The sequence below is a fragment of the Gopherus flavomarginatus genome, chromosome 14, assembly GCF_025201925.1.
Source record: "Gopherus flavomarginatus isolate rGopFla2 chromosome 14, rGopFla2.mat.asm, whole genome shotgun sequence".
Classification (NCBI taxonomy): domain Eukaryota; kingdom Metazoa; phylum Chordata; order Testudines; family Testudinidae; genus Gopherus; species Gopherus flavomarginatus.
The window spans coordinates 4,807,461-4,831,314 of NC_066630.1; the positions used below are offsets into that span (position 1 = coordinate 4,807,461).

At 65.2% G+C, this 23,854-nt stretch overlaps 1 protein-coding gene across 1 annotated transcript in view; it reads left to right on the plus strand.

Moving 5' to 3' along the window:
• Window positions 1–23,854, plus strand: part of PIEZO1 (piezo type mechanosensitive ion channel component 1) — a 104,776-nt gene that overhangs the window by 61,806 nt on the left and 19,116 nt on the right. Inside the window, exons 6-27 of the mRNA XM_050922633.1 lie at window positions 6,011–6,170; window positions 6,475–6,688; window positions 7,761–7,932; window positions 8,495–8,593; window positions 9,147–9,219; window positions 10,783–10,883; window positions 11,666–11,926; window positions 12,004–12,115; window positions 12,706–12,884; window positions 14,687–14,835; window positions 15,467–15,646; window positions 16,694–16,776; window positions 17,217–17,377; window positions 17,717–17,893; window positions 18,188–18,313; window positions 18,777–18,977; window positions 19,297–19,501; window positions 20,525–20,629; window positions 21,161–21,314; window positions 21,703–21,946; window positions 22,500–22,596; window positions 23,459–23,627. Coding sequence (XP_050778590.1) covers window positions 6,011–6,170; window positions 6,475–6,688; window positions 7,761–7,932; window positions 8,495–8,593; window positions 9,147–9,219; window positions 10,783–10,883; window positions 11,666–11,926; window positions 12,004–12,115; window positions 12,706–12,884; window positions 14,687–14,835; window positions 15,467–15,646; window positions 16,694–16,776; window positions 17,217–17,377; window positions 17,717–17,893; window positions 18,188–18,313; window positions 18,777–18,977; window positions 19,297–19,501; window positions 20,525–20,629; window positions 21,161–21,314; window positions 21,703–21,946; window positions 22,500–22,596; window positions 23,459–23,627 — 3,422 coding nt within the window. The remainder of the gene's footprint in view (window positions 1–6,010; window positions 6,171–6,474; window positions 6,689–7,760; window positions 7,933–8,494; window positions 8,594–9,146; window positions 9,220–10,782; window positions 10,884–11,665; window positions 11,927–12,003; window positions 12,116–12,705; window positions 12,885–14,686; window positions 14,836–15,466; window positions 15,647–16,693; window positions 16,777–17,216; window positions 17,378–17,716; window positions 17,894–18,187; window positions 18,314–18,776; window positions 18,978–19,296; window positions 19,502–20,524; window positions 20,630–21,160; window positions 21,315–21,702; window positions 21,947–22,499; window positions 22,597–23,458; window positions 23,628–23,854) is intronic.

Consider the following 23,854-nt stretch of genomic DNA (forward strand, 5'->3'; position numbering starts at 1 on the left):
GGTCACCGCTGTGTTTGAGGAGCTGGGGTTCTAGAAGCCTGAAGGGGGAGCCCAGGAATTGCAGCTGCGGAACTGAGCATTGCTCCATATAGCTCCAGGAAGGCCCAGTGCTGGGTGCTTCAGAGGAAGGTAGGAAAAGCCCACAATGCACCTGGCTAAGACTACACCCTGGGAGGGGATGCTTTACTGCCTCAGCTGGGGATCAGCTTGTGGCCTGAAGCCTGAGGATCAGTTGCCTGAGTAACTATATCATAGCAACTAGTACTTCTGATGCTGCAGTCCACAGACATCTGGAACTCTTGTTGTTCACTTCACCAATACCCTGCGGCAGTGAGTTCCACGGGTGAATTGTATGTGCCATAGAGAATTCTCTTCTCTTCTGCGTAACGCTGGTGCAAGGAGCTGGACTGGCAGCTCCAGAGCCTGCAGGCTGGAACTGCCAGTGCAGGTAGTGGCACTGCATTTCCCCTGCCCTGATCTGTGCCCCTGCCCTGGAAGAGCTACCCCCAGTGGAGAGAACAGTCTCCGGGGCCCTGCTTCTCCACTGAGCCCAACAGCAAAGTGGCACCCAGTGTGGTGTTTGTTTTGTGACGGGGACACAGGACTGAGGCAATCAGGGCAGCAACTGGCCATGGGATGGGAAAGACCTCTGGTGATTACCAGTCAGCGACCATCTCCCAATCCCCCTCTTCTCCAGCTGACTTGCCCTGGTTCCTCAGAGATAGGGGCCTCGGGTTGGGAGAGCTCATTCTGCCAAGATGGACAGTGTTTTGCTCATTAGCGGTGCCTGCAGTTCCAGGAGCTGTCTGGGCAGTCCCAGGAATCGTCTGAATCGGTGCCTGTGCTGCATTTGGGATTGGCGCACCCCTGGCCCTGTGAACATTCCTCAGATTCACATTCCTTAGCGAGCTCGGCTAAGTGGCCCCAGTCGCGGTCCTGGGAAGCAGGGCCTCCTGCCTGTTCTGGATCCCCAGATCCCCCCATGTTCTGTCCCTCCAGGACCTCAGCTGGTACCTGGGCTCACCTGGCTGGGGGGCAGGCAAGGGCAGTGAGGGCCACGCTAGCAGGAGGCTGAGCAGGAAGGAAATTTCCCTCTGCGGTTTGGAGATGCTTGTCTGGCTGCACTGGGGGTTCAGCTTGTTTGGGGACCTTCGTGGTAGTGGGAGCTGCTGGGTGCCATGTTCAGTGATGTTCCCCTGCTGCCACAACAAGCTGTTGGGGGCTGGAATGTGTGTGTGGGGGGGGACAGAAAGCGGAGGCGGAACTGGAGGCAGAGCCGTGGGGAACGTGGGCTTTGGCCAGCCTCAGGCCCACCGCGCCTGGGCTAGCATTGGGGGCACGGGCCCTGGCCTTCTGGGAACGTTGACTCTTCAGCTCCTCCCAGCCCAATGCCCTGCCCTGCCCTGCCCTGCCCACCTCAGAGCTCTGTGGCACCAGCATCAGGCACAGCACCACCCCCATCGTGATAGGAGTGTGTGTCGGGGTGTTCTCACACACCTGCTGGCCAGAGTGGGGCTGATTGCTGCACCCAGGGGTGGTTCGGGGGAGCTGGCTCATCCCACAGAGCTCTGCCAATGTACCTTGGGCCTAGTCCAGCCCTTTCATAGCTGCAGGCTGCCAGTCCTACCCAACTGGCTTTGGGACGGGTCTAGACGGGCTAGGCAGAGACCCAGCAAACTCGTTCCAGCTCAGAGCTCCCCTGTCCCTGCTTGGTGCCTGGGCTGAATAGACTCATTGGCCGAGAGCTGAGCTTGCATCCCATGATGGGGACCCAGTCACCAGCACCCTGTGTGGCGCGGCCTATGGTGGGGACGAGTGGATTATTGTGTCTAGTGCTGGCAGGGTGGGAGCAGGGCCTAGTGGTTAAAGCAGAGAATCCGGGTTTGGGTTCTGGCTGGGTCCTGACTCGCTGTGCGGTGCCATGTCTCTGAGATTGGGGCAGTGCCCCTGGTACCCTCCTTCCAGGTGTGGCATGAGGCTTCATGCTGGAAGGATTGTAAAGCAGCGTGAGATTCCTCAGCTGCTACGACCCGGCTGCTTTCCCCAGTACTCAGACAGCTCTGGCATGGGCCTGTCCAAGCTGCTCGGGGATAGGCCGTTCTGCTTGCTTCTGGCTAAGCTTCCAGTGGAGAAACCAGGGGACTTCTCCCCACCCTCTGTGCCCCCGGCCCACAGGAGACAGAGCCCAGTCTGACTCAGGGCCGGCCAGGCCTTTTGTTTCCCATCGGCACTGGCCTGTGAGAACATCTCCCAGTGAGGTGGCTGGCACAGCTGCGCCGGCCGCTGGGTTGCATCAGCCGCTGCTGCCAGGAAACGCCATCTCTTGGGTGCTCTGCAGAGAGCTCGGGTCAGACCAATGCGAACCAGGGGCTGCAGAGACTGAAAGCTGCTGAGCCTGGGGAGTTAAGTCTCAGCTGCCCCAGCCCCCTATGGGGAGGCAGGTGGGAAGTGTCCACGTCCCACGGGAAGCTGGGGCTTCTGGTCTCTTTGTTCACTACACTAGCTGTTTGTCCCAGCTTGGCCTCGTGGACGGGGCTGCCTGGGCCAGCCAAGGGACGCCTGGCAGAGCTGGCCCTGCAGAGCTGATGGAGGCTGGCAGCTGTGGGAGGAAGATGGCGGGGGCGGGAGGGTACTCCGGCCAGAGCTCTTGGCAAGCCGACCTGGGCTGAGGCCAGGCACAGGGCACTTAGCTGGGCGCTGGAGACTGCAGGAGACATGGGGACCATTCCCTGCCCACTTTCTGGCAGCAGCACTTTAGAGGGCCCAGGCTCAGACAGCAAAGGAGGGGACTCACCCAGGGTGACCCCAGAGCATGGCTCCTTTGTGCCTTTGATTGGGCTGTGTGTGGCTGCAGCCCACAGTACCCCCGCCTGCTCTCTGGGCAGGGTGCCCCAAGGGCCCTCGCTTTCTACCACTGCTGTGAATTTTAGCTCCATGTGTCCCGGGGCCTGTTTTGTGACTGGCGCTTGTGAGCGATCAAACCTGGGCCTGGCAGCCTGGTGGGCGAGACGCCCTGGTGCTGATGGATGGTGTCAGAGCAGAGCCAGGCTCTGCCTTGGCATAGCTCTGCTGGCAGAAATGGAAATACCTGGCGAGGGCCTCACCTCCATAATTCAGTGGGGTTCCACCTCCAGATCCCACTCCTGCAAAGGCCTGGCTGCCTTGGGTGCACAGCAGGGACCCTATCGACACATCCCGCTGTGCAGGAGGGAGCTGCCCCATTCTCCGCGGCTGCCCATGCCCTCCATTAGGATTGCAGTGCTCCCCGGCCATGGGCCCGGGCCCCCTCTCACTGCAGATCCCCCAGAGCGGGGGCCAGCGGTGAGTGCAGAGGTGCGGAGCTGGGAGGGCTGCAGGGGAGGGTTCCAACCAGCCCTCGTGCTGTTTAGTTGCGGTGTGTTTGTGTGCGTGAAGAAATCTGAACTGGATCTGAACCCGGCACCCAGGCCTGGATGGTGCCAGGCAGCAGCTGGAGCCCAGTCAGCTGCAAATACCGTTGCTGGGAGAACGGATCCGCGTGGAAGGCGGCCTGGACAATTGCTCGGTGCTGGGAACCCAGGCTGCAGCGCCAAGAAAAACAGGCTCTTTGTAATGTGTTTTCCAAGCAGCTAATGAGACAAACAAGGCCAGGTGCAGGGCTGCGGTGCAGAGTGCGGAGGCAGCTGGCTCCCACCCCAGCGGGGCTGGTGCCATTGTTTCAGAGCCGCCCAGAGCAGGGATGGCTGGAGGATATGAGCATGTGAGTTAGCAGCAACCAAATCGCTAGTGCAGTGCACTGGTCTCCAGCTACCCCCATGGGACGGGGCAGATCCCCAGCCGGCCTCACCCTCCCACCCCTGTGTAACGTGACTCAACCCAGAAATACTCCCAGGTTGGGACTCTGTGACCTGGAGGCTCAGGTTATGGCCGGGGGGACACTCTGCTGAACATGGGATGATGAGGCACCTTCCCCCCGCACCTTCCCCCCACACCTCAGCCCCACTCCATTCTGGGTCGGCCTAGCCCGAACAGTCTGGGTCTGAATCTGTTGGCAGCGGGCTGAACCAGACCCACCAGAACCTTGGAAAAGCCTGGATCTGGACATTGCGGCCCGGGCTTCTCGTCTGGTAGGCAGTGTTGCTCAGTGGGCAGGGCACAGGGCTGGGAGCCGGGACTCCTGGGTCCTCATCTCAGCTCTGCCACTGTTTCACTACCGCCATGGGGGAGTTGCTTCCCGGTGCTGGGCCTCAGTTTCCCCTGCGGTGGGGTGAGGGTGCTGTGTGAAGCTGCTGCGATGGATGACTGGAAAGTGTCCTGTGAGAGCAGCAGAGCCTGGAGAAGGGTGGCATCCCAGATCCCCTTCCCAAAGGCCTGGAGAAGACCCTGCCCCTAAACCTCTAGCATTCTCTTGGGCGCTTACTGTCAGAGGCAGGAGACCAGGCTGGCTGGGCTGTGCCCTGCTCCAGCATGGCAGCTCTGTACCTAGGGCTGCCCCCTGGTGCCCTCGCCAGGCAGACCATCATGCATGGCATTTGTATGTAGCCACAGCTGGGCTGCCATTGTTTGAAATCTCTGCAGCGAAGGGAGGAAGAGGTAGGTGGGCATGCGGCTCCTGGCACACTTGGTACGTGGCCCAGTGCGGCTGCTCTGGCGGCAGATCCGTATTTATTATTCCCTCGCCCGCCTTGCTGTGGAAATGGCAAGTGTTTTGAGAACAGGAGGGGCAGCGGGTTCCACTGCGACTCCCTGTAACGCCTCCAGCCATCCTCCCCTGGGAGCCCTGGTGGGGAGCCTGCCGCCTCTGACAGCAGGAGACAGCGCTCTTCCCCAGCAGCCACAGCAAACTCCTGCTGTGCCACGTCCAGTCCCCTCCACCTTCCAGGGACCCACAAAACACTAGCTGGCTGAGTCTGAAAAAGTCCCTGCAAAGCAGGTCTGGTTTCCTGATGGGAGACAGGGGTGACTCACCCGGGTCAGCCCCTGACTCCTGTGCTCTAGCTGCTGGACCCTGGTTGCTCTTTGCTTCAAATGACCGTGGGGTGGGGTGCAGAGCCCTCTCGTGTGGGGCTGGGAAAAGGACCCAGCCATGGGCATATAAACCAGACCCCTAGAACCTCCCCCACACATTGGGAAGCGCCATGGGCTGCTCTAGAACTGGAGCCTCTGTCTCCATTTACTCTATCAGCACGTCGGCTGAAACCGCAGCCTGACCAGGCTGCCTGCACCTCCCGACCCGTCCGGTAACCGGACCCAGCAACGTTGCGGGGGAGCCATGTCTGTCCTGTGCTCTGTACAGCGAGCGTCACTGATCCCTGAGTGCGGGCCCTGCTCCCACCCTCCCTCGCTCTGACACCTCGCACCCCGTGCCCTGCACGGAGACTGAGCGACGAGTCTCCTTTCCCTGGCAGGCTCCGTGGCCGCATCGTCCTGTGCAGTTCATGGATCTGTCTGCTCTGCCGCTGCGGTGAGTGGCCAGAACTCAGCTTATCCTGTGCCTCTGACTAGCCAGCACCTTTGAACTGTAGGGAGAATGAGCCCTTTGTGTCCTATGGTCGCAAGCCAGGCAGGTCGGGGGCACTACAGGCATCTGGAAGATGGGGAAACTGAGGCACAGTGAGGGGAAGTGACTTACCTATGGTCACACAGTGCGTCTGTGACAGAGCCAGGAATAGAACTCCAGAGTCCTGCCCCCCCCACCCCCCGTGCACTAACCACTAGTCAGTGGTGCCTTTACCACGTTTGTGCCATGCCCTCTGAAGAGAGGAACTGTCCCCTCTCAGCCCCCGCCTCTGTCTGCCTCCTGCGGGGCTTCGTCACACCAGCCTCAGGAGTTCTGGTTTGTGGGGCTGAAGAGTGTGTGGTGTGTGTGTGTGTCTGCGTCACCCCCCAGCATGCAGGGCTGGATCCCTGGATTTCCTACCACATGTGCAGTAATGGGCACTGCACCGACCAAGGGAATCCGTATCTGCGGCCGCTCTTGCTGCAGGGCCTGAGGGATGCGGTGACACAGCCTGGCTCTCGTTCCCTACAGGAGGAGGAGGACCTGGAGAGGCTGGCTGGGCAAGGTGGCGAAGAGGAGGTGGGCTTTGCCAAGCGAAAGGGGCTGCTGGCTGCTACGCTGCGGGTGAGGGCGCACTGGCTCCTGCTGGCGGTCGGGAAGTGTCTGGTCATCCTGCTGCTGGCTTTGGCAGGTAGGTTTCAGGGGGAAGGTCCTCTCCAGTTTCTCCTGGCCCAGAGTCGCTGAGTCACTGTAGGATCTGTGGCCTGGGCATGGGATGAGTCTGGGGCTCTCAGTTGGCAGCAGGTGGGCTGGGGGCTGGGGGAGCACAGCCTGCACTGCCCCTGGTCTGTGCTGAGGCCACTGTCCCCAGTGCTGAAGTGTGTGGCCCCCCTGGGGTCTCAGAGCAGGGCCCTGGCGGGGAGCCCCAGCCCTGACCTGGCTAGCACAGCTCTCAGCAGCCCCAGTAACGGCCTCGGTGTCGGCTCATTCCCCAGGGATCGCTCTGCCATCCGCCTTCTCCAGCATCTATTACCTGCTCTTCGTGGGCATCTGCACATGGTGGGCCTGCCACTTCCCCGTCAGCCACGTGGGCTTCAACACGCTGTGCGTCATGGTGGGCGTCTTCGCCGCCGGCCACCTGCTCTGCATCTACAGCTACCAGGCGCCGTTCATCCAGGGGCTGTTCCCCCCCGCCAGCATCTGGGCACGGTAAGGCACCGGGCCTGGCCTCCCTCCTGAGTTCTGACATCCCGTCCCGTCGCCCTCCCACCCACCTGCGGCCGGGCCGGGCCAGCCTGCCCCTGTCCCATCACTCGCCTGTGGCAGGCTGTCCTTCCAACTCGGGTGACAATGGGCATCGCGGCCTCGTCCTGCAGTACAGGTGGGTGCAGCCGCCTGCCCCGTTCCCGGCTGAGGGAGAAGCCATCTCCCGCTGGTGATATTCCTACCTCCGCTCTGCCTAGCTACCCGCCTCTGGCACCAGAAGGTTTCCCTGAATAGGACCCCCCGAGGGACCGGGGAAGGGAGCGGGGGACCTGTGGGTCCCCAAGGAGGAGCTCTCCCGTAGCCAGGGGGAGCTGATGGAACCAGCTGCCGGTGAAGGGACCCCGGATGCGCCCCCCATCGGTGTGCTGATCAGATCCAGCAAGTGCTCGGGCCTGGTCCAAGCTCTGTGTGTGGTGTGGGCACGGCACGGCCCTGCTCTGTGCCTCAGTGGGGCTATGACGCTCAGTCGATTAGCGCAGCAGGCTGTGCGGTCACCAGGCACCGGCTGGGTTCAGCTGTAACGATGGCTGGGCAGCTCAGCGGGAACCTCTGCTCAGGGCGCAGCGGCCGTGTGGAAAGCTGAGGACGCTGGGGTGGGAGGGCTGGGCTGAGAACCGATCCTGAGCCCCTCGGTTGGGTGGATTGCTGGGCTGCTGGCCCGGCAGGGGCGTTCTGTCCAGCTCTAGGACAGAGCTGAAGCAGAGGGATGATCTGCGAGGGGGGCTGGAGCCCTGGAGACTGGGGGTGGGATGGGAAAGGCTCAGGCAGTGCCGTTTGGAGAGCGGCTGGGAGAGGCGGCAGGCTGGGAAGGAAGCGGGGCAGCATGAGGGGCTCTGGGGCATGTTCAGAACTGGGGCACCCCACGCTCTGGCTGGTGCAAGCCTGTGAATGAGCATCAGCGTGTACCTGAGCCCACCCAGCTGCCTGCACCTCGGTACCCAGCCTGGCCTGCCAGCTCCCAGCTGGCCCTGCCTCCACGCCCAGGGGTGTAACGCCACCTCCTTCCTCCCTCCAGTGTATTCGGCCTGAAGGCCTTCCTCCTGCCACTGAACTGCAGTAACCCCAACGCCCTCCTCCTCGACACCAGCCACCCCTGGCCGGTCTACGTGAACCCCGGCGTCCTGCTGCTCTTGTATTTCACCGTGGCCTCTCTGCTGAAGCTGAGGACGTTGGACTCCTCTGAACGGGTGAGGGGCGCCGGGGCCCTGTACAACAATGCTGTGCCCATTCTGTCCCCTTGTGCCATGCCCTGCGCCAGGGAAGGTGCTGCCGAGAGCTGCTATGGCAGCTGGGAAGCTGGTGCTCCAGAGGGCACCGGTGCCAACCTGGGGATGTGGGCAAAGAGCAATCCAGCTAGTGGCTGAAAGTGGAACTCTTCACGCCCTGCTGTGTAGCATGGTGGGGCCAGAGCCCCAGAGCACTGGCTGCCCCACTGTGGATTGTCCTCCTCAGCGAGGGGTCCCTGCCAGACCCGGGCTGTGCCCTGCAGCGAGTTCCCCAGGGTGCTGGGGAGCCCTGGAGAGGGAAATGGGGCACGTGGCCAGTGGGATTTGGGGATGTTATGTGCAGAGGCCTCCAGCGCAGGGACGGGACAGTTCTGCTCCAGGCAGCTCAGTTCCAGAGGCTCCTCTCTCGGAGCAAGGAGGGCACAGTCCTTCTCTGCCTGGCTCCGGGGAGACCCCACTGTGCGCGTGGGAGCAGGGAGGTGAGGTCAGTTCTCCCCCTCCCTCCCTCCCTCCATTCCATCAGGACAAGGCAGAGGCGTCAGCGGTGGCGGAACCTCAGGATGAGCTGGTGGAGCTGGAGAGCTGGCCCAGGGAGGGAGACCGCCTGGCCGAAGACACTGAGGTTAGGAGGGGAGCCCTGTCCCCTGTGGCTTTGGGAATGGGGCCCCTGTACTGCACTCGCCCTTTGGAGACTGCCCAGGGCTCGGAAGGGTGACAGGGAACCCCTCCCCAGCTTTCCCTCAGGAAGAGGGGGGTGCTGGGCCGTTAGCACCAGCCAGTCAGGGGCTCGGGGGTTCGTGGGGCCGGAGGGGTGGCATGGAGGGGGGATGCTCTTGTGCCTCATGCTGGAGAGCCCATGGCAGGGGCAAGAGGGAAAGTGGGGGAGGGCTGCAGGGGGCAGCACGAAGAGTCAAGGGCTTGGGGACCCTACGTGGGGGCTTGGGGTGCAGGAGGGGTGTGTCTTAGTGTGAGAGAGAGAGAGAACACCCTGGGCAGATAATGGCGGGGGAGGCAGGAGGAGGGGTTGTGGGGGGAGGGGAGCACACAGACTGCCCCTTGCACACTCTGTGACTGATGCCGCCTAGCATTGGCAGCCTGTATGCCCAGGCCTGACGCTCTCCAGACAGGGGTTGCCCTGCCCAGGGGCTCACCCCGCTCCTGTCTCCCTCCCGCAGCGGATGCTGTCCCCGGACGCTGGGGCCTCAGCTGCCGACACTGAAAACTGCACCGTGCACGTGATGGGGCCAGGTAAGAGGCTATAACCAGCCCAGGAGTGACGCGCTGGGGGGTGGCTCAGCTGAGTGACTGCAGCTGCTGCCCCTCCCTGGGGACTCCCCTGCTGTGCCAACTGCTGGTGCATAGGACTCTCCTGGGCTTAGGGGCTCCATCGTGGCCCCAGCCTGGCCCCAGCTCCCTCTGCCCTTAGCTGGTCCCCACCCCAAGCCTGCAGCCCCTGCCCCAGGAACCCCCTTTCCTTGCACCCAGGACGGTGCAGCCTCCTGAGGGGAGTTTCCAGGGCTTGGCTGGCACAGGCCCTGGGCCCTGCTCTGCCTCTGGCAGCGAGGTGGGCGTGGGCGGCCCCCCAGCCCTGCTCGTGTTAAAGGGACCCCAGCAGCCAGGGGCTGGCGGAGTAGGACTAGAGCTGAGCTCGGAAGCTTGGTTGGTGTGAAGCAAGAGTGACTCCTAGTGGTCATAGCTCAGCATTGCAGGGACGTGCACCCTCCAGGAGTCGCATACCCATGGTGTTGGGGTGCAGAATGGGAGTGTCTGTTCCTGTGCCGCTGCCCAGGTGTGATCCCCACAGCCCCCGACCTGGCCCCAGGCACCATGCCCATCCCTGTCTGATCCCCACAGCCCTTGACCTGGCCTCGGGCACCGCGCCCATCCCTGACTGATCCCCATGGCCCCCCACCCCCTGCCCTGGTTCTGGGCACCATGTCCGTCCCTTCTGATTGCCATGGCCCCTGACCTAGCCCAACACACCATGCCCATCCCTGTCTGATACCCACGGCCCCCGACCTGGCCTCGGGCACCGCGCCCAGCCCTGTCTGATCCCCATGACCCCCTGCCCGGGCACCGCGCCCAGCCCTGTCTGATCCCCACGGCCCCCGACCTGGCCCCAGGCACCGTGCCCATCCCTGTCTGATCCCCACGGCCCCTGACCTGGCCTCGGGCACTGTGCCCATCCGTGTCTGATCCTCGCGGCCCCTCAGCCCCCTGCCCTGGCTCTGGGCACCATGCCCAGCCCTGTCTGATCCCCATGGCCTCCGACCTCACCCCAGGCACCGTGCCCGTTGCTGTCTGATCCCCACGGCCCCCGACCTGGCCCCAGGCACTGCGTCCATCGCTGTCTGATCCCTCTGCCCTGGCTCCGGGCACCGCGCCCATTTCTGTCTGATCCCCACGGCCCCCTGCCCTTGCTTCGGGCACCATGCCTGTCCCTTCTGATCTCCATGGCCCTCGACCTGGCCCCTGGCACCGTGCCCGTTGCTATCTAATTCCCCACAGCCCCTGCCTGGCCCCAGGCACTGCACCCGTCGCTGTCTGATCCCCATGGCCCCCGACCTGTCGGTGCCACTCTCCATCTACATCAGTCCCAAGCTGCTTGGCCAGTTTTCAGCCTCACTCTGTTTCCTTGAGGGGGTGGGGATGAAGGGGCTGGAGGGGTGAGCTGGAGCCTTCGTGCCTGGTGGGTTGGGCTCCTCTCTGGGAGGTGATGGGTACGAGTTGTGGGGTGCCTTGATATTGTTGGGGGGGGGTCTCTGGGCAGCTTTGGGGCTGCTCTAACCACCCCTGTGATTCTCTGTGCAGCGAGTAAGAAGGCAGAGCGGCACAGGCAAAGACTGCCCCTGCACGCGCTGGGGCACGTGATCATGAACCAGAGCTACGTGTGTGCCCTCATCGCCATGATGGTGAGCCTGGGGCAGGGCTCTGAGCGGCTGGGCAGGAGATGCACCAGCTCTGAACTGGAGCTCTGAACCACAGTGGGGGCTGGGCTGGCGTGGGCAGGGGGTGCGCCGGCTCCGTACTGGGGCTCCCCACCCCAGTGCGGGCTGCGCTGGCGTGGGCAGGGGGTGCGCCGGCTCCGTACTGGGGCTCCCCACCCCAGTGCGGGCTGCGCTGGCGTGGGCAGGGGGTGCGCCGGCTCCGTACTGGGGCTCCCCGCTCTAGTGCAGGTTGGGCTGGCGTGGGCAGGGGGTGCGCCGGCTCCGTACTGGGGCTCCCCGCTCTGGTGCGGGTTGGGCTGGCGTGGGCAGGGGGTGCACCGGCTCCGTACTGGGGCTCCCCACCCCAGTGCGGGCTGCGCTGGCGTGGGCAGGGGGTGCGCCGGCTCTGTACTGGGGCTCCCCACCCCAGTGCGGGCTGGGCTGGCGTGGGCAGGGGGTGCGCCGGCTCCGTACTGGGGCTCCCCGCTCTGGTGCGGGTTGGGCTGGCGTGGGCAGGGGGTGCACCGGCTCCGTACTGGGGCTCCCCACCCCAGTGCGGGCTGGGCTGGCGTGGGCAGGGGGTGCGCCGGCTCCGTACTGGGGCTCCCCGCTCTGGTGCGGGTTGGGCTGGCGTGGGCAGGGGGTGCGCCGGCTCCGGACTGGAACTCTGAACCCCAGTGCGGGCTGGGCTGGGCTGGCATGGAACATGGGGAGGGGTGCACCAGCTGGGTGCAGGGCCTGAGGGCAGAGCCTTCTCTCCCCGCCAGGTGTGGAGCATAACCTACCACAGCTGGCTGACCTTCGTGCTGCTGCTCTGGGCCTGCCTCATCTGGATCGTCCGCAGCCGGCACCACTTTGCCATGCTCTGCTCCCCCTTCCTCCTGCTCTACGGCCTGGCGCTCTGCAGCCTGCAGTACGTCTGGGGCATGGACCTGGAGCCCGAGCTGCCCACCCGCGTCGGCTTCATGAGCCTGGAGCAGCTGGGGCTGGTCAGGACCAAATACCCCTGCTTGGACCTGGGGGCCAAGGTAACCCCCCGCTCCCCTCCCCGCTGCCCGTCTGCCTAGTTCCTCTGCCCTGGCTGATCTCGCCCTGCTCCCCACAGCTGCTCTACACCCTGACCTTCTGGCTGCTGCTGCGGCAGTTTGTGCACGAGAAGCTGCTGAAGTGCCGGCGCCCACCCGCCCCTCTGCTGGAGGTGACTGTCTCCGACGCAGGTGAGATCCCCTCTCCTGTGGCCTGCGGGGTGACCCCGAAACACCCCCCGATCCTGCCCGGGCCCTCGGCCTCCCCCACCTCCACGGGGAGCCCCTGGCAGCCTTCGGAGGGGGAGCTGCAGGGAGTGCGCACTGGCCAGGGGAGACGCCGTGCCCAGGACTGGAGCGGCCGCAGTCTGTGCCTGGCCAGGGCCGCCGTGGCGCTGGACCTGCGTGCTGGGACGATGAGGGGCTGGTCTGTGTCTGGCCGGATATAACTGTGGAGGGACCCAGGCAGCCATGTGCCCCCTGCCCGCAGTAACAGGGCCCATGGGTGGTGCTCGCAGCAGCCTGGGCACGCTTGCTGCTTTGCAATGGGGGGTGGGGGATTGGGGAGCTGGCCCCCACTGCCTGGGCACGGAGCAGGGCCTCTCGGGCACCAGTGACCTCTGATCCCAGGGACCGTGGCTGGTGCCACCCGTGGGTGACATCTGCGTGTCTGGGGCTGGAGCCTGCCGCCTGCCAGGGAAATGTGCATGCTGGGTCGCTCGGAGCCGCTTCCCTGGCGCAGGCCTGGCACATCCCCGGCTCTCACCCGCTGTGCCCTGCAGAGCCCGGCCGGCCGCGGAGCGTGCTGAAGTTCCTGGGAGAGCTGCTGATGGATCTCTATGCCAAGTACTGGATCTATGTGTGTGCTGGGATGTTCATTGTGGTCAGCTTCGCTGGGCGCCTGGTGGTCTATAAGATCGTTTACATGCTCCTCTTTCTCCTCTGCCTCATCGTCTTCCAGGTGAGGCCTGCGCCTGGCGGGAGAGGCTGGCTGGTAGGGGGCATGTTCCCTGCACGGGGCGCTGGCCTTGGCAGCCGCTTGCTGTCTGATTCCAGAGTGGCCTGGGCACCTGCCCCACGATCAGCCACTGTCTGCAGCTGTGATGGGAACCCACCTGTGTCGTGTGGGCAGTTGCACCGGGCCGCTGGGCGGGTGCTTCCTGGCCAGCCCTCTGTGCCAAGGCTTAAAGAAACCCCAAGGTCCCATGGGGTGACTGGGCTGCTCTGCGGGTGGCAGCCAGCAGTCAGGGCAGGGCAAGGGACATCGAATTAGGACAGCCGTTGGCGGTCCAGGCCGGGCTCCGAAGGGCGTGACAGGACTGCGCCGGGCGGGGTGCGGGTGTGGGTGCTGGCTGGTCGTGGGCTCAGGAGAGGGGGCACTGCGCCCGCCCCAAGGACAGAGAAGCTGGGCAGCCCTGCTGGGAGCTGGGGGTGCGGCCGGGCTCCGAGGGGCATGACAGGGCTGTGCTGGGCGGGGTGCAGGTGCTGACTGGCCGTGGGCTCAGGAGAGGGGGCACTGCGCCCGCCCCGAGGACAGAAAAGCTGGGCAGCCCTGCTGGGAGCTGGGGGTGCGGCCGGGCTCCAAGGGGCATGACAGGGCTGCGCTGGGCGGGGTGCTGGTGCTGACTGGCCGTGGGCTCAGGAGAGGGGGCACTGCGCCCACCCCGAAGACAGAGAAGCTGGGCAGCCCTGCTGGGAGCTGGGGGTGCGGCTGGGCTCCAAGGGGCATGACAGGGTTGTGCCGGGGGGGTGCAGGTGCTGGCTGGTCGTGGGCTCAGGAGAGGGGGCACTGCGCCCGCCCCGAGGACAGAGAAGCTGGGCAGCCCTGCTGGGAGCTGGGGGTGCGGCCGGGCTCCGAGGGGCATGACAGGGCTGCGCCGGGTGGGGTGCTGGTGCTGGTGCTCTCTGGTCGTGGGCTCAGGAGAGGGGGCACTGCGCCCGCCCCGAGGACAGAGAAGCTGGGCAGCCCTGCTGGGAGCTGGGGGTGCGGCCGGGCTCCGAGGGGCATGACAGGGCTGTGCCGGGTGGGGTGCGGGTGTGGGTGCTGACTGGCCGTGGGCTCAGGAGAGGGGCACTGCGCCCACCCCGAGGACAGAGAAGCTGGGCAGCCCTGCTGGGAGCTGGGGGTGCGGCTGGGCTCTGAGGGGCATGACAGGGCTGTGCCGGGTGGGGTGCTGGTGCTGGTGCTCTCTGGTCGTGGGCTCAGGAGAGGGGGCACTGCGCCCGCCCCGAGGACAGAGAAGCTGGGTAGCCCTGCTGGGAGCTGGGGGTGCGGCTGGGCTCTGAGGGGCATGACAGGGCTGTGCCGGGTGGGGTGCGGGTGCTGACTGGCCGTGGGCTCAGGAGAGGGGGCACTGCGCCCGCCCCGAGGACAGAGAAGCTGGGCAGCCCTGCTGGGAGCTGGGGGTGCGGCTGGGCTCTGAGGGGCATGACAGGGCTGTGCCGGGTGGGGTGCGGGTGCTGACTGGCCGTGGGCTCAGGAGAGGGGGCACTGCGCCCACCCCGAGGACAGAGAAGCTGGGCAGCCCTGCTGGGAGCTGGGGGTGCGGCTGGGCTCTGAGGGGCATGACAGGGCTGTGCCGGGTGGGGTGCGGGTGCTGGTGCTGACTGGCCGTGGGCTCAGGAGAGGGGGCACTGCGCCCGCCCCGAGGACAGAAAAGCTGGGCAGCCCTGCTGGGAGCTGGGGGTGCGGCTGGGCTCTGGGCTACAGGGGAGGGCTGGCTCAAGGCGGGGCCCCGGTGGTCATGGCTGGCGTCCCCACAGGTCTACTACAGCCTGTGGAGGAAGCTGCTGAAGGGCTTCTGGTGGCTGGTGGTTGCCTACACCATGCTGGTGCTCATCGCCGTCTACACCTTCCAGTTTGAGGACTTCCCCATGTACTGGCGCAACCTGACCGGCCTCAGCGACCAGCAGTGAGTGCTGCCCCGTCCAGCCCCGGCCCTGCCCGCACGGCGCTCCAGGCCAAGCCTTGCTCACTGGCTGCTTCAGCTCCTAGGTGCCCCAAGTGGGGTCGCCTCATCCCCTCGGCAGGGCAGGGTCTGTCCTGGGAGAGGGGCCGGAGCGCACAGACCCTGGGCTAGTGACACTCCCCCGAGAGGAATGGCAGGATTGTTCCCTTCCCCCGGTCTATGGAGAGGGAAACTGAGGCACGGAGAGGGGCAAGGACTTCCTCAAAGGCTGTCTGTGGCAGATCCTCTCCCAGCCCTACCCCTCTCCTAGCACAGACTCCAGGTTACGCTGCGGCCCCTCAGGCGATTCCCAGGGAGGACGTTCCCGGGTCCCAGCGCTTGGCCTACTGTCTGGATCGCGTGCCGGGAGTGGGCGGGACCAGGCATCTCCATGTCAGTAACAGGCCTGCGTTGCCCCCCGTTCCCCTCCCCCAGGGCCTAGCTGCTCTCCCACCAGGAGGGCTGGGACCTGGGCAGTGCCCTGGTGGAGCTCTCCAGCTCTGCTCACTGCAGCTGGGGAGCAGCGTTTGGGGTTGGATGCAGAAGCTGAGGGGGCTCCATTGCCCTGATCCTCAGCTGCTCTCGTCCCATCCAGGCTGGGCGACCTGGGCCTGGAGCAGTTCAGCGTCTCCGAGCTCTTCTCCAGCATCCTCATCCCGGGGTTCTTCCTGCTAGCCTGCATCCTGCAGCTGCACTACTTCCACCGCCCCTTCATGCGCATCACCGACCTGGAGCACGTGGCCCCGCCGGAGGCCCGGAGCCCGCCCGCCCCCAGGTATGCTCCCCTACTGCCTGGCGCTGGGTGTGCCCTGAGCTGCGCTGGGGGCACCTGGCCCAGCGTCCCATTAGCCTCCTGTCTGGCCTGCCTGGTGCCCCAGTACAACGTGATGAGCCAGAGCTCGCAGCCTGGCCCTTGGGTTTGGCTTGGCGGAGGGGCATGCAGGGTCTGTGGGGCCAGGGAGCCGGGAAAGGGGCTGGGGCAGGGGCAGGGGCAGGCTCTAGGAGATGTCTAGGGGGAGAGGGCGCAGTTCTGGGCATCCTGTCTGCTCCAGCCTGGTGCTCCTCTGGCACCCCTGGGCTGCAGGCAGGGCCCCTCCTGCCAACAGGTCTGGATGTGAGCTTGGGGTGGGCTGGCACAGGACCCCCTGCCTCTGGCGTTCACACCCCTTGGTCTGACACGAGGGCAGTGAGGTCCTGGTATCTCCCTGTGCACGGGCAACGCAGCCTCTTCCCTGATGAACCTCCCCTGCCCCTGGACAGCCCCATGCCACCTCCCCTGCCCATTTGCCCCACATCTTGAGGAATGGAGTGTGCGGTGCCTGGTTCCCAGCTGGGCCAGGAGCAGCATTGGGCTCCTGCACGTTTGGGTAGCGCCTGCTGCCGGCTGCGCTGGGCCTCCCTCCCCAGCCCCCCTTGCTGCCCTGAACTGGGGGGGGCCACCTGTGGGCGCTGGCGCCGAGCCCTGTTCTAAGCTGCTCTTGCTGGGGCCTCAGGATGCAGCCCTGGGCACACTGCTGTGCAGAGAGCTGGGGCGGCCCGGCGGGCTGGCGGAAGGCTCCAGCTGGCCAATGCAGCGCGTGGTATCAGCAGAGGGCACTGCCGGGGGGGTGTCTGTCAGATGCCAGGGGCTGCAGGAGCAGGACAGGTAGCTCAGCAGGGCCGCTCTCCCCTCTGAGCGCTGACCCCAAGGCCCCACCTTTGGGATCTGACTTCTGCTTCTCCAAGGGGACCTGGCCCCTCTGCTCCCTGCGTCCCAGCCCCAGGGATCCCCCTCTCAGCGTCTCCCCTGAGACCCTGTCCCTTCCCCCCCCCCCGGCTGCAGGTGCGAGGAGGCGCGGGGGAGCCACCTGCTGCCCCATGCAGAGGAGGAGGCTGAACCCGGGGACTCCGACTCGGCTTCGGAAGGTAAACGCCTCTCAGGGCCCCGGACAGAGTCCAGCGAGGTGCGGCTGGGGGGAACTGGGGGTATGCTGGGACTTGGGGGGAGGGGCCATTTCTCTGGGGGGAGAGATGTTGGGAAGGGAGAGGGAGCCGAGGGGAGGGAGCCTGCAGGGTGGGGGGGGCACTGGTGGGGGAGGGGGCAGGGCCTGTTGCGGGGGCTGGTGGGGAAGGAGGTTGGGAGATCACGAGGGGTGGGTGGGGTTACTGGGGGAGGGGCAGGTCACCCAAGGCATGGGGTGGGTGCTTGTGGGGGAGGGGGTCACAGGTGGGGGGGGCTGGTGGAGGAGGGGACAGGAAGCGCAGAGCAGGTGGGGGAGGAGAGGCGCAGGGCAGGTGGGGGAGGGCAGCACACAACAGGTGGGAGAAGGGGAGGGCACAGCATGACGAGCTGCTCTGCTTTGCAGCGGTGCCCAGTAAGTGGGGCCTGGTGCTGGAGCGCCTGGTGGTGCTGGGCTGGACCTTCTCCGACATCCTCACCCGCGGGCAGGTCTTTGTGCGGCGCCTGCTGGAGCTGCACGTCCTCAAGCTGGTGGCGCTCTACACCGTGTGGGTGGCGCTGCAGGAGGTACCGGAGGATGGGCGGGCGTGCTCGGGAGCCCAGAAAGGAAAATGCCCTCGAGGCCTCCCCCCCATTGCCCCTGGGGCTCTGGAGCTGCTGCTGGGGAATCGGCCTCTGCCAGCCATGGGGAGGGCCCTGTATGGGGGGATGGATCCTGGGGGCAGGGGGGAGCACTGCGTCAGGGGAGGGGAGGGGCCGCTAGCTAGCCCAGGGGTTCCTTCGGTTGCCACATGACTCCGTGGGGGGCCCTGGCCATCCGTGGTGAGGCTGGAAGGTCCCCCTGAGGTGGGGGGCCCCCTGACGAGCACCCCCAGCTCTGCCCTTGCTCCTGTGTGCTCTCTGCAGGTGTCGGTCATGAACTTCCTGCTGGTGGCGCTGTGGGCCTTCGCCCTGCCCTACTGCCGCTTCCGCCACATGGCCTCCTGCCTCTGCACCATCTGGGTCTGCATCATCATTGTCTGCAAGATGCTCTACCAGCTGAAGGCCGTCGACCCACGCGAGTACTCCAGCAACTGCACCCAGGTGCGCGGGGCAGGGATGGGACAGGATCCAGGAGGGGATCGGGGCTTCCCCACGGGCCTGTAGGCTTCCGCAGCAGGCAGCCCTGGGAGGGCGGCAGGGCTCCCTCCATCCTGCCCCAGGGAACTGCCACCGGCATGCCCATCCCTGCAGGGCAGCCCAATGTGCTGCCGCCTCATGACAGCATGGGCCAGTGAGAGGGATTGGCAGTTGGTGGCTCTGACACCCTTCCTCCAATGGAGAATCATGGGGACCCCCTGCCGGGGGGCTGACGTCTTTTGTGTGTTTGCTCCACAGCCTCAACTGAACGACACCAACCTGCTGGGTTCGGAGATGAAGAACTCCACACTCTACCAGGGCCCCGTGGACCCTGCCAACTGGTTCGGTATCCGCAAGGGCTTCCCCAACCTGGGCTACATCCAGGTGAGTGATTCGGAGGCACTGCCTCTGCTCTCTGCTGGACTCGCTGCCCGCTCTACTGCTGACATGCTCCTGCTGGGGATGCCCACGTAGCGGGCATGGGGCAGAGACCCCCAGCTCCTCCCATGGGGCCCAAGGCAGGATTTGAGCCCTTGGAGGCAGCAGCCCACTGGCCCACCCGGATTCACCCGCTGTCCACGCTGGCCCAGTGAAAATGGGAACCGACTGCCCCTCTGCTGGGGTCAGCGTTGGCAGCAGAGCTGGAATCCATGTGGGCCGTGGGCAGTCCAGCACCTCGTCCATGGCTGGCGGGGTGACGCCTCCTGCCTCTCTGCCACCCCAAGCTGGGGTCTGGGACATGGCTGCTTAGCCTCCTGGCCGCAGTGCCCCGAGACCTCGCTCCCGGCTGGGACTCACCTTCGCCCCTGGCTGGAACTCACCTTCGCCCCGGGCCGTTCCCCTGCAGAACCACCTGCTGGTGCTGATGCTGCTTGTCTTCGAGGCCATTGTGTACCGGCGCCAGGAGTATTACCGCAAGCAGTACCAGCTGGTACTGCCCGTCACCCGGACGCTCTTCGAGGAGGCGTCGCGTGAGCACCTGGACCGGAGCCTTGTGAGCTGCACCAAATACTTCATCAACTACTTCTACTACAAGTTTGGCCTGGAGGTGAGAGGGCAGGGCTGAGAGCGGCAGGTCTATGGGAGCGGGCGCTCCCCAGCCCTGTGAGCAGGACCCCGGCATGGCACAACCACCCCTGCCCAGACCCTGCCTTCGGAAATGCTTGGGCACCGGCTGTGGGGAATTAACTCCCCGGGGTGGTGATTCCCTGGCGCTGCTGCCTGGGGTGCAGTTCAGGAGGAGGGACCCTGCGGCGCAGCGGGACCCTTGTTCTTCTCGCCCTGGCTCGGTGTGGAGAGGGCGGCGCCAGCCAGGCCCCTTGGCATGGGGTTGCCAGCAGCTCAGCCCCTTGTCTCCCCCCGCCCAGGTCTGCTTCCTCATGACGGTGAACGTGATCGGCCAGCGCATGAACTTCATGGTGATCCTGCACGGCTGCTGGCTGGTCGTCATCCTGACCCGTCGCCGCCGTGCCGCCATCGCCAGGCTCTGGCCCAAGTACTGCCTCTTCCTGGCCCTCTTCCTGCTCTACCAGTACCTGCTGTGCGTGGGCATCCCCCCCGCCCTCTGCATAGGTAAGGCCCAGGGGCCAGGACCAGGAGAGCGGGGGATGCTTGGAAGCCCTGCTCCTAAATCTCTGCATGGGCAGGGACCCCCTTCCTTCCCCCCCCCAGCTCTGCATGGGCAGGGACCCCCTTCCTTCCCCCCTCAGCTCTGCATGGGCAGGGATCCCCTTCCTTCCCATCCCCCCAGATCTCTGCACAGGTAAGGACCCCCTTCCTTCCCCCCCCCAGCTCTGCATGGGCAGGGACCCCCTTCCTTCCCCCCCAGCTCTGCATGGGCAGGGACCCCCTTCCTTCCCCCCCAGCTCTGCATGGGCAGGGACCCCCTTCCTTCCCATCCCCCCAGATCTCTGCACGGGCAGGGACCCCCTTCCTTTCCCCCCCCCAGCTCTGCATGGGCAGGGACCCCCTTCCATCCCCCCCAGCTCTGCATGGGCAGGGACCTCCTTCCTTCCCATCCCCCCAGATCTCTGCACAGGTAAGGACCCCCTTCCTTCCCCCCCCCCCCAGCTCTGCATGGGCAGGGACCCCCTTCCTTCCCCCCCCCCAGCTCTGCATGGGCAGGGACCCCCTTCCTTCCCATCCCCCAAGATCTCTGCACAGGTAAGAACCCCCTCCCCCCCACCTCTGCACAGGCAGGGACCCCTTCCTTCCCCCCTCAGCTCTACATGGGCAGGGACCCCCTTCCTTCCCATCCCCCCAGATCTCTGCACAGGTAAGAACCCCCTTCCTTCCCCCATCCCCAATCTCTGCACAGGCAGGGACCTTCCCCTCCCCTCATCCCAGATCTCTGCATGGGTAAGACCCCCCTTTCTTCCCACCCCAGCCCCCAACCTCAGCACAGGCAAGGACCCCTTTCTCCCCTCCCTCCCCCTCGATCTCTGCATGGACAAGGTCTTGTGAGTAGCTGGGGGGAGCATTGAGGCTCGTGTGTTATCAAACCCCCATCTCTGTAGCAGGCCCGGGAGCAGACACGTGGGCGTGGTGGGGGCACATGTGCCCCCCTCCCCTGGTGACCTCTCCTCTCCTTGGCAGACTATCCCTGGAGGTGGAGCCGCTCCATCCCCATGAACTCGGCTCTCATCAAATGGATGTACCTGCCTGACTTCTACATGGCACCCAACTCCACCAACCTCATCAGTGAGTGCCCATCCTCGCCCCGGGCATGCCCCCGGCCCACACAGCACCACTGCTCCCCACGGGACTGGTGCTTCTCGTCTGTCTGTCCACCCACCCTCCCAGCGGCAGCCAGCCACAAAGCAGTGCACTGGCTCCTGGGCAGCGCGTGTTCCCCCCACGGGAAATGCCTCGTTCCAGGCCTTGGGAGCAGAGTCTTGGTTGCCAGCATCCTTCCCCCGGGGAATCCTACAGGCCTGACTTTCCCCCTGCATAGCCCCGCTGCTAGCCACAGGAGCTTGGCTGCCAGCCTCGCCCACTGGCCCCATGACCCAGCCAGCTGGGTATTCACCATGTGCTTCGCACTTCTGGGCGTGTCATGGGGAGCAGCTTCCATGGAGGTGAGAACCAGCTGTGCCATCCAGGCAGGGGAAGGGGCCTGGCTGGGGTCTGCCCCCTTGGAGGAGAGGCCTGGCTGGGGTCCATCCAGCTCATTCTCCAAGGTGCCCATGGTGGTGGCATGGTGGGGTCCCTTTGACTCTCTTCTCCCTGCAGGTGACTTCCTGCTGCTGCTCTGCGCCTCCCAGCAGTGGCAGGTCTTTACGGCTGAGCGGACGGAGGAGTGGCTGAGGGCGGCCGGGGAGAACACGGACCAGCTGGAACTGGCCAGGGGCAGACCCAACCCGGTGCCCAACTTCATCAACTGCAGGTAGGGGGCTCCCGGGGCAGCGCAGGGAGCGGGACCTGGCCTGGCCTGGTCAGCTCCCGGCTCACGTGGGGCTGTGCCAAAGCACCCAGAGGGTGCAGGGCCCGCTCTCTTGAAAGCAGTGGGCAGAGGGGATGGGGACCCACAGGCTGGGGTTCCTGGCTCAGGGGAGCAGGACATTACTCTGACGGTGGAGGGCCACAGGAAGGGGATGAGGCATGGAGATGATCTGGTGGCCTGTGGGGCCTCTCGCTCTGCTCCTTGGGGAAGGGGTGTTCTGGCACCCAGGACCGAGCTGCCCGTTGTGCTGCAGGGATAGGTGGGAGGGCCGCCCCTGCCCTGTGGCTCCAGGGCTGTCAGTGCTGCTATGAGCCAGCTGTCCCGGCTGCAGGTCGTACCTGGACATGCTGAAGGTGGTGGTGTTCCGTTACTTCTTCTGGTTCGTCCTGGTCGTGGTCTTCATCACCGGTGCCACCCGCATCAGCATCTTCGGCCTGGGCTACCTGCTGGCCTGCTTCTACCTGCTGCTCTTCGGCACGGCCATGCTGCGCAAGCCGGCCAAGGCCCGGCTGATGCTCTGGGACTGCCTCATCCTCTACAACGTCACCGTCATCATCTCCAAGAACATGCTGTCGGTGAGCACTGCCCCTGCCAACGCCCCCTGGGAATGGGCACCAGGCATGGCTGGGAGAGCCCTGGCAGGACCTGGGGGGCAGGGGCACTGCTGGGTTTGCCAGAGCTCAAGGGAGCACCCTCTTAGCACCCCCATGCACCCTCTTTGGGGCCAGCCCCAGTTCCACTCTGCGCCTTGCCCTGGCACCTTTCCTCCTTGGTGATCTGCCCATTGCCTGCTCCCCTGGCCCCATGGAGACATCCCCCAGGGCTGGGTGGGCGAGGGGGGCTCTGCCTTCCTTGTCCATGCAGAATTCAGAGCCCCGGGTGGCCCTGGAGCCAGATGGGTTGAGCATGGTTCACGTGCCCCTGTGGGAGCCCCCTCCTCTGTAGGGGCCTTCTGCCTGTCCTTTCGGAAGCGCTGGCGGGGCACGGCTGGGCATGTGTTTCCTTTCCACCCAGGGGAGTGTGCAGCAGAGTGGCAGGGGCCCGAGTGGGCAGCTTGGGGGGAGGGAAATGGTCCCAGGGGCCCTCAGTGAGGGGGGACTGACCCCCTCCCCCACTCTGTCCCGGCAGCTCCTCTCCTGCGTCTTCGTGCAGCAGATGCAGAGCAACTTCTGCTGGGTGATCCAGCTCTTCAGCCTGGTCTGTACTGTCAAGGGCTACTATGACCGTGAGTATCCGTCTGCTGAGCAGAGCGTCCGAGGGCAGGCTGTGATGGCTGTGCCCGGAGTGCCCATAGACATCTCAGGCTTGGACACTATATCTCTGGGGGGAGCAGAAGCCTCATACTAGCGCCCCTGCTCTCTCACACTCCCCGCTGTATGCCAGGGGCTTGGCCCATGGGCCTATCCCAGTACCAGTGAGGGGCTGGCCCATTAAGGCCTGGGGTCCCCCAGTGTCAAGAGGCTGGGAGGGGCCAAGGCTCAGGGTGTTGTGAGGTTGGAAGTGGGCGGCCCAGCACTCTGGGAGGGGAGCCTGAGGTCTCCCAGTGTCCAGAAGGTGGGGGCTGAGTCCTGGAGATCTTCATGCCTGCAGTGTGGGGGTTGAGGCCCAGGGTCTCCAAGGACGTGTCTACACTGCATTGTAGACTCGGGGTTTTCAAGCCTGCCCTGGAGTGTCCACACTGCGCTGTAAACCTGGGCTTACGGGTGCTGAGCCTGGGTCTCTCACCCGTGCCAGCATATCCATACTGTGCTGTGCAGTCTTCTGAGCCGCGTCCGTGGCTTGAGCTGTGCCCACACTGCGCAGCGATGGGGCGTGGCCCCAAATCACAACAGGACTCAGGCTGTGACCCTCCCCCCAGCAGGGCATGAGGGCCTGGTTTCTGAGTGCTTGTGACCCGTCAGACAGATCTGCGTGTGGACAGAAGGGGGTGTGGGCTCAACCCTGAGTCAGGACCTGGGTTAGTGTGCTGTGTAGACATAGCCCTAGTGCGGGGGACGGAGTCCAACGCAGCCTCGTGCTGCTGTTTGCCGTGTGGTTGCTGGGCTCCACCTCATGCCCTGAACGCTCCTGTCTCTCTGCTTTGCCAGCCAAGGAGATGGGCAAGGACCAGGACTGCTCGCTGCCCGTGGAGGAGGCTGGCATCATCTGGGACAGCATCTGCTTCTTCTTCCTCCTCCTCCAGCGCAGAGTCTTCCTCAGTTACTATTTCCTTCACGTCATGACGGAGCTCCAGGCCTCAGCCTTGCAGGCCTCCAGGTGGGGGCGGCATGGCCAGGGGATGCGTGCTGGTGGGGCAGGCTGGGAGCCCTCTCACAGCGGCGGGGGGGAATCTCCCTGTGAGGCGTGATCCCCAGTGCTTCTGCCTCCGGTCCAGCCTGTGCTCTGAGAACCAGACTGGGCATGGAGGTGGCATTGTTGTGCCTCTCCTGCTTGTGCCCCCGGCAGAGGCTGAAGGCTGCATTTCCCCCAGCTCCCATGGACTG